The sequence below is a fragment of the Mobula birostris genome, chromosome 21 (genome assembly GCF_030028105.1).
Source record: "Mobula birostris isolate sMobBir1 chromosome 21, sMobBir1.hap1, whole genome shotgun sequence".
Lineage (NCBI taxonomy): Eukaryota > Metazoa > Chordata > Chondrichthyes > Myliobatiformes > Myliobatidae > Mobula > Mobula birostris.
Window position 1 is genome coordinate 9,123,871 of NC_092390.1, and position 18,168 is coordinate 9,142,038.

The 18,168-nt window shown below is 43.6% G+C and overlaps 1 protein-coding gene across 1 annotated transcript in view; it reads left to right on the forward strand.

The window, feature by feature from the left end:
* The first annotated feature begins 231 nt into the window (after positions 1–231).
* Positions 232–18,168, forward strand: part of wbp1la (WW domain binding protein 1-like a) — a 132,511-nt gene continuing 114,574 nt past the window's right edge. The window contains exon 1 of the mRNA XM_072238918.1: positions 232–462. Within this exon, the coding sequence (XP_072095019.1) occupies positions 247–462 (216 nt within the window). The 5' untranslated portion in view covers positions 232–246. The remainder of the gene's footprint in view (positions 463–18,168) is intronic.

Here is an 18,168-nt window from a genome sequence, read left to right on the forward strand (position 1 = left end):
CATCTTCACACTCGCAATGCGTTGAGACAAAAAAAAAGCCGCAAAAGGCTGCGTGCCTTTACAAACCGATGGTTCTCATGCAAAAAACAAGCCGCTCGCTCGCTCGTCTCCTCCGTGTGCAAACGCGAGAGTCCCCGTTGGCAGGCTCATGACGCCAGGCTCCGGAACCGGCCCGAGTGACGGGTCCGCAGCCAATGGCGAGTTGGTAAAGTTTTGAATCGGGACGCGAAGTGAGGAGGTGGGCCAATGAGGCAGGAGGAGGGGGCGGGAACCAGGGCGGCGGAGACTCGGCGGCGAGTGTTGGAAGTCTCCCCGGGAGCCAGGGGAGGGGGCAGAGGGCTGGGGCGAGGGATGGAGAAGGCGGCGGCGGCCACAAGGAACGAGATGGACAAGGTCCTGGTCAGACTGATCGTTTTGCTGCCTCAGATCTTCCTGGTCAGACTGGCGGGGGTGCAAGCCCAGGTAAGCGGAAACAAAGCGCTGGCCTTTTAAATGTGTTTCCATTTAAAACACAAAACCCCTCAGCTGCGCCGTCTTCAATGGGTTCCGCTACATTGTAGCCTCCGCGGGCCTCGGGTTCACCGGAATTTGTTACATTTCCATCTCCCCCACCCCTCGCAATGCGTCAATCGATATTTGTTGCAGAATTATGTTTTATTGAAATACACTTTGAATTTCCTTTAGTACTTTCGCTTTGGGTAAAGCACGCATTTGCCAGCAAAATGTATCAATGTTTGCACCAATATTGCACTTCTCTTCTTTCAATATGTTGCTCAAGTTTGCAGCGGTATGGGTTTTGTCCTTGATGGTGAGTTGTGGGGGGTTAATTTGTAACGTTTCAAAATCAGAAGGTTTTGTTTTTTTTTAGCCTTTGCTGTGTGTTCTGGGGTACCAAACAATCCAGTGACATGCCATTGGAGTGCTCACTGTGTTTGGGGTTGATTGGGGTAAAGGTGGGGAGGGGGTAGCGTTCATCTCTTGCAGGAGATGCTAATTCGCTTGATGTCTGTTCTGGAAAATCAGGTGATTTTAAGGAACAGGGAAGTTCACTCTGATGCTTGCTCAACTTCACATCAATTGGCCGCTCACCTCACTTGTGTTTTTATGAATTTGCTGCGTGCAAAATGGCTGCTGCATTATTACATTTTAAGGAATTCATTCACAGTATGCTAAGTATTTTTGCAATGGGAGTAATTGAATTGATCTTCAAAGGGTTAATATTGGTGTTTGGTCTTTTTTTTGTGTGTGACTATTTGGTGAAATACAGGCCATTGTTTTCTAACCAATGTTAAGTGCAGTGTGGTAATAATGGGTCTGCTATCAGGAATCGGGTTGGGAATAACTAGTTGTAGTCTATTTAAATTAAACACATTGTCATTATTTAGGAATATCCTTAATATGCATGTACTAGATGGGGGAGGGTTAAAATAGTTTGTATTTCTTGCCTTGTGGCTGAAATGACAGACATAAGCTAAAGGTACTTCATGAAGTTTGTATACCTAAGGATTAATTGTGATACAAATTCCAGAATGTTGTCTCCCTGGCTTTGATGTAATTTAGTTAATTGTACTGTACTCAGATGTTCCGTCAAATATAGAAGCTTGCATTTTCAGGGCAATGAAATTTTCTTAGCAAAATTCCGTCTCCTTGCGTATCTTTTGTTACTTTATACCTGAAACCTAGCAAGTTTTTCCTTTGTATAATTGAGGTTCAACAAAGTTACTGATATTTTTGTCCTCACCAGAAGTTTTAACTGATTCTCTCAAACAAGATGGTGAAAAGAAGGGGAAATTAGAGTGGGCTGTTCTACTTTAAGTGCCAGCTTGTGGAATTGGCCAAATGGCAGCCTGTCATATTGTTATTTTCTTTCAATAAGCAAATTATTGAAGTTTGAGCAGCCAGGAAATAAACCAATTTTTTTTGTGTGTGTCATACTCTAACCAGAGCCTCGGCAGCCACTTTTCAAGTGGTTGTCTTGGTGGAAAGATTCTGTGAGGTCCCCCACGTCCTTCTCACAACGCAGTCTTTTTTTTACAAGGTTGAGTTGCTCGACACTCAACCCGGCGCAGATGGAAAGCGTGCCCGGGAGTGGCCCGACTGGGTTCGAACTCGGGAACCTTCGCTCCGGAGTCCGGCGCTGATGTCACGGCGCCACCAGCCAGCTATAAACCAATCACAAATTTATTTCAGATAATAGCATTTTAGGATGTGGTTTTTGAGTAATTAGTTACAGTAGTAAATTGGTTTATTATCATCTCATGCAGTGAGTTACAGTAAAAAAAACATTGCTTTGCATGCCATCTATAAAGGTAACTTCATTACACCAAGACACCAAAACTGCTGGAGGAACTCAGCCAGCCAGGGAGCACCTGTGGAGGGGAAGTAAACAGTTGACGTTTTGGGACGAGACCCTTCATCAGGACTGTTTATTCCCCTCTATAGATGGTGCATGCCTTGCTGAGTTCCTCCAGCATTTTGTGTGTGTGTGATGTCCAGGTATCATGTGCTGGTGACTTCAATACAACTGTGCGTTGAAGTATGACAAGGGAAAACAAAGTCGGCGTCCAGGATGAAGCAATACAGTTACAGAGAAAGCGCAGGGCAGACAGTAAGGTTCAGGGTTGTAATGAGGTGGACTGTGAGGTCAAGGGTTCATTCATCTTATCAATCTGCAATAGCATGGCGGAACGTGCTTTCAAGCATTTGTATTTTATGACTAACGGCGGGTGGGGAGTGGAGGAGAAGAGAATATGTCTGGGGTGGGTCAGGTCTTTGATTTTGCTGGCTGCTTTACTGAGGCAGCAAGAAGTGTAGACAGAGTCCACAGAGGGGAGAGGCAGGCTTCTGCGAGCTGCTGAGATGTGTCCACAGCTCTGGAGTTCCTTGCAGTCACGGGCAGAGCAGCTGCTACACCAAGCTGTGATGTATCTGCGTCGGGTGCTTTCTGTGCTGCATCATTTGAAAGTTGGTGAGGGTCAAAGGGGGCACACTGTCTTTCTTTAGTGTCTTGAATTAGAGATTCCTGCATGCTTTTTTGGCTATAACATTTACCCAGTGTAGGCTGTTGGTGATATTCACTCCTAATAACCTGACATTGAACCCTCAATCTCTGATGTAGACTGGGAGAGTCCAGTACCAGAGGGCATAGTTTAAGAATAAGGGGTAGGTCATTTAGGACAGTTGAGGAGGAACTTCTTCTCCCAGAGAGTTGTGGAGGTGTGGAACGCGCTGCCTCAGAAGGCAGTGGAGGCCAATTCTCTGGATGCTTTCAAGAAGGAACTAGATTGGTATCTTATGGATAGGGGAATCAAGGGTTATGGGGACAAGGCAGGAACCGGGTATTGATAGTAGATGATCAGTCATGATCTCAGAATGGCGGTGCAGGCTCGAAGGGCCGAATGGTCTACTTCTGCACCTATTGTCTATTGAATGGGTTCCCTAGCTTCTTTCTCAAAGCAAGTGACGAGTTCTCCTTTATGCTGATGTTGAGGGAAAGGTTATATGGGATGTGAGGAGTGTGATGCGGTTCCCAATGTTCTTCTCCACCGGAGGTTCCTTTGAATCATGTCTAAGATGGAACATATGTAGGATACAGAACATTACATTACAAGCCCTTTGGCCCACGATGTTATGCCGACCTTTTCACCTACTCTGAGATCAATCTAATCCAGGTGTCCCCAACCTGTCGTCCACAGACCCCTCAGCATAAAAAAAGGTTGGGGACCCCTGATCTAGCCCTTCCCTCCTCCGTAACCCTGCATTTGTCTCTCGTGATTGATGTTGTGAAAAGTCAACAAATTCATTTTTGTTGTTGTGGCGCTGCCAGGTTTCTTGGTGAATTAGTTGGACAGGGTGCAGGGGTGCTGTTTCCATCTAGTGGTTTCTGTGTTCCAGCACGTGGAGAAGTAATTGTTAGCTAGTAAAGCACTGCGGAGTTCCAGGTAATCACACAAAACAAAATAAGCTGTTTGAGAACGTGTTCCATTAATATCAGCCGATGGGACAAACCAATTTTCCTCTTGTCCTTGATCTGTGATTCTATTGGACTACAGAGGATTATATTGTAATAAAGAAGAAATGAGATGGGGTAGCATTTCTGGTTAAAATGGAGATTAATGTAAATGTGTGAAGGGATAGGAGCCTGAATGAGGTAGAAACTGTTCGGTAAAACTAAGAGATAATCAAAGAGCAAAGAAACAGGAATTGTATACAGATCTCAGCATTGCAGACTTTGGGGATGTCATTAAATAGAAAAGCAAAGACTTTTACAATTAGGTACCCGGGGATCATCATGGGTGACTTTAATTGACATGAAGATTAGTGCAATAATATGGAGGGAGATTTCTGGAGTGTATAGGGAGTGATTGTTTAGGTTAATACATCAAGAAGTCAACTGTAGACCACACTATACAATACCAGGGCACTGCAAGAAAGTCATGAATTAGCCATTGTGTTTGGCCCCTTGCAGGGAATGACCATCATATCACAGAATCGTTAAGCTAGAATGTGCCATAATGTGTTCTGAATCTAGGGTCCTAAAGGAAACTGTAATGGTCTAATGTGAGAGTTGGCTCAAGTGTATTGGGCAATGTTTCTTGTGCCATTGATAGTAGATTGGCAAAGACAAATATATTAGGTGTGGTGTGTAGCCCTTCGCACAATGCTTTACAGCACTGGCAAACAGTGATTCCTGCTGCTGTCGGGGAGGAGTTTCTGTTCTCCCCATGACCACGTGGGTGTCCTCCAGGTGCGCCAGTTTCCTCCCACCTTCCAAAGGCATGGGTTAGTAAGTTGTGGGCATGATCTGTTTACGCCGGAAGCACGATGACGCTCGCAGGCTGCCCCAGCCCAATCGGGCCGTGTTGGTCGTTGACACAAACGGTACGTTTCACTGTATGTTTGCAAATACATGTGACAAATAAAGCTACTTATCTAAGGAGCACATAGTCTAATCTTGAACAATTACTTGTTTTTTTTCCCCTTGTGACAATACTAAAGGCTAAACAGATGAAGAAATATGTGGACAAAGCAGGAACAGAGTGGTGAATATGGGCGATCGGTTGTTGCCGTACTGAATGGTTGAGCACATCCTGGGTCTGTGTTGGTCATTGACACAAACAACATATTTCACTGTACGATTCGAAGTTCATGTGACAAATAAAACTAATCTTTAAGCTTCCACAGCCAGCTGGGATAGAGAATTCCAAAGATCCACAACTCTCTGAGGGAAGAAATATCATTTCATCTCCATGTTAAATGGCTGAAACTATGTCCCTGGTCCCAGATTCTTTGCCGTGGAGTGGCATAGTTGGGCAGGCCAATGTTCATTTTGTAAGTTTTAACAGAATCTAATTCCATCATCTCATTAGCTTCTGGTGTGGCAAGCCCACCGTCCCTGGTTTGGCTGCTAAAGGAAGTGATTGAAGGGGGAATGCTAACTCGGACAGGTATACAGATGGGAAAAGTTTAAGGGGGATAAGGGGCCATATAGAGCCAGTGTCTTAGCTAGCATGGACCAGCTGGGCTGAAGAGCCTATTCCTGTACTGTGTGACTGACTCATTGCTACAGTTCCTCAAAGGTACATCCTTCCTTGGGTAAGAAGATCAAAACCACCCAGAGGCAGTTTTAACAAGGCCCCTATAAATGCATTAAGATTTTACTGCTGATATCAAAACTTCTTGCAATAATGGGTAGTGTATATTAAGATATAGAGACTGAATTGGGCCATTTGTCCCATTGGGTCTGCCCCACCAATTGATCGGGGTCAATTTATTCCCCCTTGTCCCCATTTTTTTTCCTTCTCCCTATAACTTTTGACGCCTTTACTAATTAGAACCTATCAACCAGTGCTTAAACATACCCAGTGACTTTGATCCACAGCCGTCTGTGGCAATGAATTCACAGATTCACCACCCTCTGGCTAAAGAAATTCCACCTCATCTTTGTTCTAAAGGGATGTCCTTGTATTCTGAGACTGTGACCCCTAGTCTGAGATTTCTCCATTATAGGAAACATCTTCCCATGCCCACCCTGTCTAGGCCTTTCAATCTTGAAATTCCAGCATCTGCAGAGTTCCTCATGTTAGGCCTTTCAATATTCTGTTGGTTTCAACGAGATCCCCCTTCATTCTTCTCAACTCGAGCGAATGCAAGCCCAGAACCTTGAAACGTTGCTCAGGTTCAGAATACTAGATAAACGCTGGCCTCGCTACAGGCAATTGCAAGGAAGAAATTAAATTGATTTTTAACACCATAAGACACAAGAGCAGAATGAGGCCATTCGGTCTATCAAGTCTGCTCCACCATTAGGCCGAATTATTATTCCCTTCCACAATGACTTTTGCAGCTTAGCTGTCCTCTAGCTAAAGAAATTCCTCCTCAACTCTGTTCTAAAGGGACATCCTTGTATTCTGAGTCTGCACCCTCTTGTCCTAGACTCTCCACGTCCACCCTATCTCGGCCTTTTAATATTTGGTAAGTTTCAATGAGATTCTACCCTTACTCACACTCTCATTCTAGACTTCAGTGAGTACAGGCTCAGAACCTTCAAACGCTCTCCTATTTGTGCAGCTGGAAGTCGCGTACAAGCACGCCATGATCACTACCTAATAAATAGTCTTGCAAAAGTAAGAGGTCACAAAAGAAAAGGAAGTTATCTTCCAACTGCCATGTTCTTACCCACTCATTCAACTTGTTACCATCCCCTTTGATCCTCTTGCATCTTTTCTACACGAATGGTCCACCTGGTTTGGCATTGACAGCAAACCTGGAAGTAAGGTAGTTAATTCCCTCAGCCAGATCTTTGATTGTTGATTGTGAAGAGTTGACACCCAAGCACTCTCCTCACAGTACCCACTATTGATAGCCTACGAGCTCTCTCCTCATGGTACCTCACTGTTAACAGTCTACAAGCTCTCTCCTCGCGGTACCCCACTATTGATAGCCTACGAGCTCTCTCCTCACGGTACCCCACTGTTCACAGCCTACGAGCCCAAGAAGGAAGTGCTCTGATTTCTGTCCATTTTGGGTGAAGGATACAAGATCAGTGGTATTCATTTTGTATCATGAATTCGGTGTCTCACAAAGAGCTGAAATGCTATTTATTGTTCAAAGTAAATTTATTATTAAAGTACACGTGTGTCACCAATACTACACTGGAGATTCATTTTTGTGCAGACGTTCACAGTAGCACAAAGAAATACAATAGAGTCAATGATAAAGTACACATATTTAGACTGACAAGCAGTCAATGTGCAGTAGACAAAATGTGCAAATGAAAATTAATTATGGTAAATAAATAATATGGTCATTATTGTATCTTAAATAAATCTGGTATCCAGTTTGTCCAAGCCCCCCAAAGCAACACTGACTTGAACACCCAGTGTATTAGTTAGAATCAGAATTATTCCTGCTGACTTGCGTGGATTTGTTTGGAAGCAGCAGTACAATGCAAAGACATAAAAATCACTATAAATTACAAGGTAAGTCAATAGTGCAAGGGAAAAAGAGGTAGTGTTCTGGAACGTTCAGTAACTTGATGGTGAAGGAAGCTGATTCTGGATTGTTGAGTGTGGGTAATCAATTTAATATTCTGGAAATGGTGTTTCTGGGGGAGATGTGGATTTTTTTTTCTCTTTCAGGGTGTATTAAAAATTTCATACCACAGTGTGATGGGGAAATTGCATGACTCAAAACGGTCTGTATTTGTAACATCAAGGGGACATAATAGCTGCTGCTTAAGCCCTTTACCCAATTTCCCTCGGGATCAATAAAGTATGTCTACCTATCTATCTTATCTATTTATCTTTACCCCTACTGGGCATAGTCTGGTACAGCAGCTTGGCAGAGTTCTCTGTCCACCTTCCTCTCCCAGGGATGAGGTTTTTGGAGCTTCTGTTGGTGTTTCTGTAGCTCTGGGATTTTACTCTTGTAGCCGGGCTTGTGAACGTCCTTGGTGGAGGTGGACGTAGCTTGGAGAAGGAGAGTTGTACCGGAGGGGGAGTAGGCCCTTTGGCCCGACTCATCCATGCTGACCAAATTGTCTCAGAACATTGCATAGAGATGTGGAGAACAGTGAGCCGCTTCATTTAGAGAGAAAGGAATAAGGTGGGTAATATTTGATATGAAGGATCATTTTGCACTTGAACTTAGGATGAGAAACATTTTAAATTAGGACAGAATGATAATTTACTTTATTGAAAAAACAGACAAGTAGTATAATAGCAAAACAGTAGTTCTATAGGTTTCTGAATGCTTAGGTTTCTAAGCTATGTCCACTTGATGTTACACATACAGAGTGTTCTTGAGTTAAGCATCTTTGCTGTCATACTGTGGTATAGGGTTTTTAAATTGTATTAAGTGGCATTCCCTGCTTCTGCTGCGATTCTTTAGTCAGTAAACACACATTCCCAGGCTCTTGGGAATATTTCAGACGGATTACTTTGCAGATGAGAAAGAATGATGACTTAAGTCGATATTATTATGAGAGGGATGAAGAGAGACTTTACTATTAAGTATGTGTTTTGCTGTTTCGAAAAACGGAGAAATCTCATTGGAATATTCAGTTGCTGAGTGATGAGAATCAGACAACGATGGGAATGGAATAATTTCTGCTGGTTCAGCAACTCGATTAAAATAGATGATTTGGGAAACTTTGTAATGGGTGGGGTTTTGACATAATATGCTGTAATGGAAACTGCATCCATAATCTTTGAAAATAGGAAAGGGAATGATCAACAGATGTGGGGAAAGGGAAGTGAACTGGAATTGTGCAGGCCTGGTTCGGATCTGGGGTTGAATGACCTTTAAAATTCTGTATAGATCTTCTGAGTTATTGTGTTAGGCCATTTGGCCTGTCGAGTCTGCTCTGCCATTCCATCTTGGATGACTTATTATCCCTCTCAATCTCATTCTCCTGCCTTTTCTCCATAACCTTCAGCCCCCTTCTAATCAAGAGCCTATCAACCTACAGCAAAAATATACTCAATGACTTGACCGCCACAGAGGTCTGTGATAATGAATTCCACAGATTCACCTACCCCTGGCAAAAGAAATTCCTCCTCATCTCTGCTGTCAGAGGATGTCCTTGTGTTCTGAAACTGTGCCCTCTGGTCTTAGACACCCCCACGATAGGAAATATCCTCTCCACGAAAGGAAATATCCTCTCCACGTCCAGCATAAACTCAGGAAGTCTGCAGATGTTGGAAGTCCAAACCAAAACACACAAAACGCTGGAGGAACTCAGCAATTCAGGTGGCATCTGTAGTAAAGAATAAACAGTTAACGTTTTGGGCCAAGACTCTTCTCCATGTTCACTCTATCTAGGCCAGGGGTTCCAGCCTGGTATCCACGGAGGGGAGGGAAGGGAGGGAACGTCGACTCAGACCATGAGAGGCCTGTGTCGGGCATTTTCATGCCTTACAAGGCGCAGATTGGAAGTCTGTGTGGGGCGCCACTCGTCGCACAGACTAGAGCAATGTGTGAATAAGTGCCTTGCTCAAGGGCACAAACACGCTGCCACAGCTGAGGCTCAAACTAGCAACCTTGAGATAACTAGACGAACACCTTAACCACTTGGCCACGTGCCCAACACGGACCCCTTGGTTAATGGCAGGGGTCCATAGCAATAAAGGTTAGGTATCTCTAATCTAGTCTTTCAATATTCAGTAGGGTTCAAGTTTAATTGTCGTTCAACCATGCACATGCATACAGCTGAACAAAACATCAATCCTTCAGGACTGAAGTGTTGCAAAGCTCAGTACATGCAGTCACACGGAACAATTATGGTTATGGTCTGGCCGATACAGTCACAAAATAACATTAGCACAATTCGGAGTGGCATGGCCTAAGTTTGATCACCCTCGTTCTCCTATACCCAACACTGTAGATGCTGGCCATCTGAGCTGTAAAACTGAACTGGGAGGACCCAGTAGGTCTGGCAGTATCAGTGGAACAAGGAAATGGATAATCTGGAGACACGAGATTGCAAACGCTGGAATGTAGATACAGGATCTTAACCTGAATTTCACCAATCCCTTTGCTTCCGAGGGTGCTGCTTGACAGGCTGAGTTCTCTTGGAAGACTGGCTTTGTTTTTGAAGCTATTAGTGTTTCAGGTTGATAAAATGGTATTAGAACAAAGCAAGTCACACTGAAGATGAAACACAATTATGTAAGTGAACAAGGCAGTGGATTTGCATGAAGAATCCTTATACTAACAATAATTTGGAAGAGCAATCCAATTTAAGAAGGACATGATGGGCAGATACTTCATGCAAATGATGGTGGGTGTTTTGAAAGAGTATCCAGAAATAGTGGTTGAGCTGGGTACGTTAGCGTCTTTAGTGAATGAGACAGCCACCTTGGCAACATTTAAAAGCCATGTAGATAAGTACAAGGATAGGAGAAGTTTAAAAGAGCTAAAGGCCAGGCACAAGCAGATGGGATGAACTCATTTGGCAATTAGGGTTGCCAACTGTTCCGTATTAGCTGGGACATCCCGTATATTGGGCTAAATTGGTTTGTCCCATATGGGACCGCTCTTGTCCCGTATTCCCCCCACTAAGGTAGAGTGTTCTTGTGAAACCGTTCGTAAGCCGGAATGGCGTAAAGCAAAGAAGCAATTACCATTAATTTATATGGGAAAAATTTTTGAGCGTTCCCAGACCCAAAAAATAACCTACCAAATAGCACATAAAACCTAAAATAACGCTAACTTATAGTAAAAGCAGGAATTATATGACAAATACACAGCCTATATAAAGTAGAAATAATGTATGTACAGTGTAGTTTCACTTACCAGAATCGGGAAGGTTAAGCCAAAACCCATTTGTAGAAAAAAATCAGCACGTACGCACATGTCACGCATGCGTACACAGGTGCCCGCGCAAGGCTTCATGGTGGTGGTAGTCTTTCTGAGGAGAATACAAGTGTCCCGTATTTGACTGCTACTTTTGTCCCTTATTTGGAAGTGAGAAAGTTGGCAACCCTATCAACAATACAGTCAGCATGGATGAGACAGGCCGAAAAGCCTGTACCCATGTTTGTATGACTCTTGACTCTAAATTTCTTGGGGCCTCATTAGGAGGGGAAATGCAGACACAATGCATTAAGGGGTAGAATAAGGTATAACAATAACAATGCAGAATAAAGTGTAAAAGTTACCAAAAAGTACAGTGCACGTAAACAGTAAAGTTCACCATCATAATGCGGTAGGTTGTGAGGCTAAGAACCGATCTTATTGTAGAAGAGGTCAACATTCCAGAGTCTGATAACAGCAGGATAGAAACTGTCTTTGAACCTGGTGGTACATGCTCTCAGGCCTTTGTATCTCTGTCTGATCAGAGAGGGGAGAAGAGAGACTGCCTGGAGTGGATGGGGGTCTTTGATGAAGCTGGCTGCTTTACTAGGGAGCACAGACGGAGTCCGTGGAGGGGAGGCAGATTTCTGTGATGTGCTGAGCTTCGTTCACAACTCGCTGCAGTTTTTTGAAGTCACGTGCTGTAGGTACATTGTCCAGTGTGGCGCTAGACACGGCCCAGCACAAACCATTTTCAACCTGTGATCTGTACTTTTGGCCAGTTACAGCCACAGCAGTGACGTAATCGGCTGAGGCATGTCATCACCAGCGAAGGATCAAATCTGCAAAGATGCTTCTTCTGAAATCATCCAGCTGAGCCTTGAAGGAGTGACGATGTGCACCCCGTTGAGCAAGCAATTAGATTCAGCAGTAATGGGCTCCACCAACTTCATTTACAGCAATAGGAACCGAAATAGGAGCATAAACACATGATTCTGCAGATGCTGAAAATCCAGGGCAGCAAACACAAAATGCTGGAGAAACTCAGCAGGTCAGGCAGCATCTATGGGGAAGAATAAACAGTTGACGTTTCAGGCCAAGGCCCTTCATCAGAACTCAGTAGAAGCTGCTGTAGGGCTTTACGGTTCTTCAGCCCTTCTCCACCAGTCAGTACATTCAAGGTCAAACTCCATCAGTGCCACTAGTCCTCCTCAAATAAGGAGACTGTTGGATTAGAATGTAAAATTGTTACTTCCCTTGCAGTTTAACCTTTACTATGCTTGCCTGTACTTTTAGTAAATGTCATTTATAGTTCTATATATAGGTAATTCTTTAGTGAATTCTCCAGTAATTGTAGCTGTTTGTGTATTTTTCAAGAAGCTTCAGTTTTTCCCAGCAGGCATCACGCTGAACATGGTGTCACGCTGTGTTGGCGCCAGAATGTGTGGCGACACTTATGGGCTGCCCCCAGCACATCCTTGGGTTATGTTGGCTGTTAATGCAAACAACACAGATCACTGCATGTTTCAGTGTACATGTGATAAATAAATGAATCTAATCTGGCTATTCTGTAGGTTAATTATTAACACTGGAATATTGTTACTTTGGAGATTTTTTTTGTATAGAATGGCCATGATTTATTCGGTTTTCCTCATTTATTCATTCTCTGCTCCTGGAATACTCAGTAATTAACAGGTGTTAATAACAAGCTTTATGCCTCACTCAACACACATCAAAGTTGCTGGTGAACGCAGCAGGCCAGGCAGCATCTCTAGGAAGAGATACAGTCAACGTTTCAGGCCGAGACCCTTCGTCAGGACAGGATTGTGCTGGGCCGTGTCTAGCGCCACACTGGACAATGTACCTACAGCACGTGACTTCAAGAAACTGCAGCGAGTTGTGAACAAAGCTCAGCACATCACAGAAATCTGCCTCCCCTCCACGGACTCCGTCTGTGCTCCCTAGTCTTGGCCCGAAACGTCGACTGTACCTCTTCCTAGAGATGCTGCCTGGCCTGCTGCGTTCACCAGCAACTTTGATGTGTGTTGCTTGAATTTCCAGCATCTGCAGAGTTCCTCTTGTTTACGTTTTTATGCCTCACTCTTGACTTCCGAACCTCTCACTCCCAAAATCACCTGGGTCCAACAAGACCAAGACTGTGCACAGAGCTGCACGTGTGGCCTCACAAGCACACCCTACAGTCGAGTTAGTTGTGGCCATTGGTTTTAAGAGGCTAAGTTGGGAAAATTAATGCAGAGTAGAACTTTTTATATGCTAACTTCATCCTAGTGAATTGTCAAAATGGTATGGCAGGCCTACTCATCTGTTCTCTTCACCACCCCCCCACTGTCCTCGATCTGCCTATCACCTCTCTCTGGTTTCTGTTTATTCCACAGTCAACTGCCCTCTCCTATCAGGTTCCACCTCCTTCAGCCCTTTACCTCTTCCACCTAGCTTCTCACACCATCACCTTCCCCCTCACCTGGTCTCACCTATCAGATGCCGGCCTGTATGCCTTCCCCTCCCCATATCTTAGTCTGGCGATGGTTGTATAGATGCTGCCTGACTGTTGAGTTCCTCCGGCATTTTGAGTGCATTGTTCTTGTTTAAGTTAAGATCATTGTATCTCGCCGTCAGTGTTTTGTATAAACAGTACTGTTTGGGGTAGGAGAACTCCATTAGTTTGTCCAGTCATCCATCAAAGTTACTGGGTCGTATCTGATTCAAGAACTGGTTCTCTATATGACAAAACTTTTTCAATCTGGATTCTGCACTAACCCAATACTTCCCTGTCTATGCATCAAAAAGTTGCTTAGATCTCAAAAGTTCAAAACAAATTCAAAAGGATATTTATTTATTTATTGTCAAAGTACATACGTCACCATATACAACCCTGAGATTCATTTTCCTGTGGGCATACTCAATAAATCCATCCAGTAATAACCATAACAAAATCAATGGAAATCAACATTTAACTTTGGCGTTCAACCACTGTGTAAAAGATGACACTGTGCAAGTACAAAAAGAAAGAAATAATAATAAATAAACAATAAATATCAAGATCACAACAACCTTAAAAGTGACCCCATAGTCTGTGGAACCATTTCACTGTTGGGGCAAGTGAAGCTGAAGTTGGTTGAAGAGCTGATGGTTGAGGGGTAATAACTGTTCCTGAACCTGGTGGTGAGAGTCTTAAGGCTCCTGTACCAACTTCCTGAAGGTAGAAGTGAAGAGGGAGTAGTATATCCGGGCTGGCGGAGGGGTCCCTGATGATGGATGCTGCTTTCCTGCGACAGTGTTTCATGTAGATTGGTAGAACCTTACCTGTGATGAACTGACCGTACCCACTACTTTTTGGAGGGTTTTCTGTTCAAGAGCGTTGGTGTTTCCATATCAGGCTGTGATGCAGCCAGCCAACAAAATCCCCACCACATATTTATGCACAGTAATTTTGTCAATGTTTTAGATGTCAGGGCGATCTTCACAAACTCTGAAGGAAGTAGAGGCACTGGCATGCTTTCTCTGTAATTGCATGTACGTGCTTGGCCCAGGAGGACCCTCCAAAGCAATAACACTGAGGAGTTTAAAGTTGCTGACCCTCTCCACCTCTGATCCTCTGATGTGGACTGCCTCTTGGACCTCTGGTTTTCTTCTGAAGCCAATAATCAGCTCCTTGGTCTTTCTGGCATTGTGTAAGAGGTTGTTGTTATGACACCACTCAGCCTCCCTCCTGTATAATGATTCATCACCACCTTTGATTCGATCTACAACAATGGCGTCATCAGCAAGCTTGAATATGGCATTGGAGCTGTGCTTAGCCACACAGTCATTAGTGTAAAGCGATTAGAGCAGGGAGCAAGGCACAGAGCCCTGTGCACCTGTGCTGAGAGAGATTGTGGAGGAGATGTTGCCAATCCAAACTGTTTGGGGTCTGTAAGTGAGGAAATACAAAATATCTCAAATGTATTCTTGCAGACCAAATTATTTTTTAATGTACCCTTGTTTACAGTGTATCAATTTATCTTTTTTAAATGTCAGAATTTCCTATTTCTTTGGACATCCATGTTGAAGGAATCCTGTGTTGATAAAAGATCTTGCTATATAAGCAAACTCTTCCTTAAGATATCAGCCCGGTATTCAATCTTCATTCTGTTGGTGGACTGATACAATGCAGACTGTCTTTTTAGTTCATATTGTTGTGACAATCCATGCAAGCTCACCAAATCTTTATTCCAATAATTCTCTTGCCCTTCTGCAACACCGTACTCCATCTATTCTCTGACAAAGCTGGATTCCTTGACTATGGAGTTAGCTCAAAACCTTAGCTGCACGTTCGGGCATTTGACTTATTTGCCAGACACGGCAGCGTAGTACTTAGCATGATGCCCTACAGCGCCGGCGATTGGAAGGTCGAGTTTAATTCCCACAGCTGTCTCTAAAGGGTTTGTACGTTCTTGGTCACAGTTAGATAGAGCCATAAAGAAAGCTTTTGGCACATTGGCCTTCGTAATAGTTTTCAGCACAAGAGTTGGGATGTCATGCTGAAGTTGTATAGGACCATAAGAGATGGGAGCAGAATTAGGCCATTGACATTGGTGAGGTCTAATTTGGAGTAATGTGTGCAGTTCTGGTTAACTATCTGCAGGAAAGATGTCAATAAGATTGAAAGAGTGCATTATTGAATATTGGGTGGTTAATGTTCTTGACTGCTGTCTACTACCCAACCCCTCTCTATTCAAAGTTGCTTGCAAAATTAAACTCTCTTTTCCTTCCTTTTCCATTTCATTTCATGAAGATAGTAAATTTCAGCCCCCCACCCCGCCCCACGATCCCCCTATGGATCTTCACTGGAATCAGTTTCCAATCTTTAACTTTGCTGTGATTTATTATTGTCTAAACGTAATTTACGCATCACCTCTCCATGTGATTATATGAGTGTTAGTCCATGAATTGAACTTTGATAAACTTCTATGGATGCACAGTGCCAAGTGCTGTGACTGGTTGCACCAAGGCCTGGTATGGAAACACCAATGAATGGAAAATCCTACAAAAAGTAGTGGATACAGCCCAGTCCCTTTCAGGACAGCCCTCCCACCACTGAGCATGTCTACAAGGAGCACTGCAACAAGAAGACGTTGCTGGGGTAGTGATTGAGGCTGATATATTGGAGACATTTAAGAGACTTTTACACAGCACATGGATGAAAGATAGAGGGTTATGTGAGAGGGAAGAGTAAGATTGATTGTGGAGTTGGTTAATGGGTTGGCACAACATTGTGGGCCGAGGGGCTTGACTGTGCTGTACGGTTTATGGTCTTATTACATAGATGGTCCCTGTTCGTGTATTCTTGAAATGTAACTGGACAACCCAGGGGCTTTGAATGTCATGTTTAATGCTGTTAGCTGCTTGCTATAATAAAAACTGATGTTGGAAGTGGAATGGGGAGGCTGCAGATTGAACTCCGGGAGTGTAATTTGAACAGAACACAATGTGTTATTAACCAGCAATGCTGCTCCAACAAGATTGATTTAAAATGTTGACCCCCCCCCCCCCATCTGCCATTACCGGGGTACAAAATGTACCTTGTTTACAAATCTTCCTCCCTCTTTCCATTCCCTGTCACAAAAAAAAAGCTGATAAGGTTATTTCTACTCTTCTGACTCATTTGACTGCTCCCAAGATTCTCCTTCCCGCCCCCCCACCACCCCCCAGCCCGACTGAATTTGCTGACTCTTGCAGTTCCACAGATGTCTGAACCTGGGCAGTGACAGGAACTGCTTCAGTATAAATCTCGTTGCAAACAGCCAAAACCGAGGGTTCCTGTCTAGTGATCAGCTGTAGGAACACTGGGCTAATGCATTTTGTTTACCTGTGTTTATTTACTGGTATCACATCAGATGCAATGGGCAACCAACATGCTGCCGTGTTCTTTTGACGGTAAATGAACAAAGTCAGCACAGACACCTGATACAGATAATGGATTGCTTTCCTACAATGCTTTCCAAGACTGCATCCTCCAAATCTTCATTTCTTTGTAACATTTGAGATGATTATCAATACCTTAAAATTCTTTGACGTTCCTAACCTGTAGTGAAATTGTTTAATTTTCACACTGGCAGTTTTTGGCATTTCCAAGCCTGAATGCTTAAAACCACAGTGAACAGAACAATTCTAAATGGTGTTACTTCAATCACAAACAAGAGAAAATCTGCAGATACTGTAAACCCGAGCAACACACACAAAAAGCTGGAGGAACTCAGCCTGACCTGCTGAGTTCCTCCAGCATTTTATGTGTTAAAGTGTGTTGCTGCTTATTTCTCACCAACTATCAGTGACCATACGCATTGCCTTTCAAGCACAAGCATTTGCAAATGATGCTATTTTAAAAACTGTTTGCTCTAAGCACTATGTAGTGTCTAATGTCCACACAAGTTCACTCAAGTGACAGTAGTGAGAAACCATTCAACAGCAGTCTCCAGTCCTAATTAAGCAGCATATTGTCCCAAGTAAACAAAGGGGATCCTTGCTATTTTCTTAATTAGTGTTTGTTCTTTGCTGTGTACATACATCTATTGATGCTTGTGGACACATCTTCAGTGATGTTCCTGGAATCATCGGGTGTTTAGATAGATAGATATACTTTATTAATCCCGAGGGAAATTTGGTTTCGTTACAGCCGCACCAACCAAGAATAGAGCGTAAATATAGCAATACAAAAACCACAAACAATCAAACAACAAAATGCAAACTATGCCAGATGGAAATAAGTCCAGGACCAGTCTATTGGCTCAGGGTGTCTGACCCTCCACGGGTCGAGCTGCACGTTCGATGGCCACAGGCAGGAACGACCTCCCGAGCCGCCAGTGTTGTATCACAGTGGAATGTGGCCGAAGTCCATCAGTAAAAAGTCTTTCAACATCATACAGCCTCCTCCAGGTGACCCAGCCGGGGCTGATCAGACCCCAGCTTGTGTCCGGATGGCTACCTACTTATGACTCCATGGCTGCTCTCTTTTGAGCCACAGCCATCTTGAGGTTCTCTCTGCCGCATCGGGCTACTGCGGATGGCTCTCCTCTTCCTCTCTCCCTCGACGCCGAAAATGCTGAAGGCTCTAACTAAAGAACGGTTAAGAGTTGTCCCAAATAGGCGGCTGTTCAGATGGACCAATTAATCGGAATCCGTTACAGTTATATTTATTGTGTTTTTTATTATTATTGTGTTCTTTATCTTAGTGTGTCTTTTATATGGTGCATTGGATCTGAAGTAATAATTATTTCATTCCCCTTTACACTTGCGTTCTGGAAATGACATTAAGCAGTCTTGAATCACAGGTTCAGCTGGGGTGTGGTGCACACATGAAACCGGTAGTCA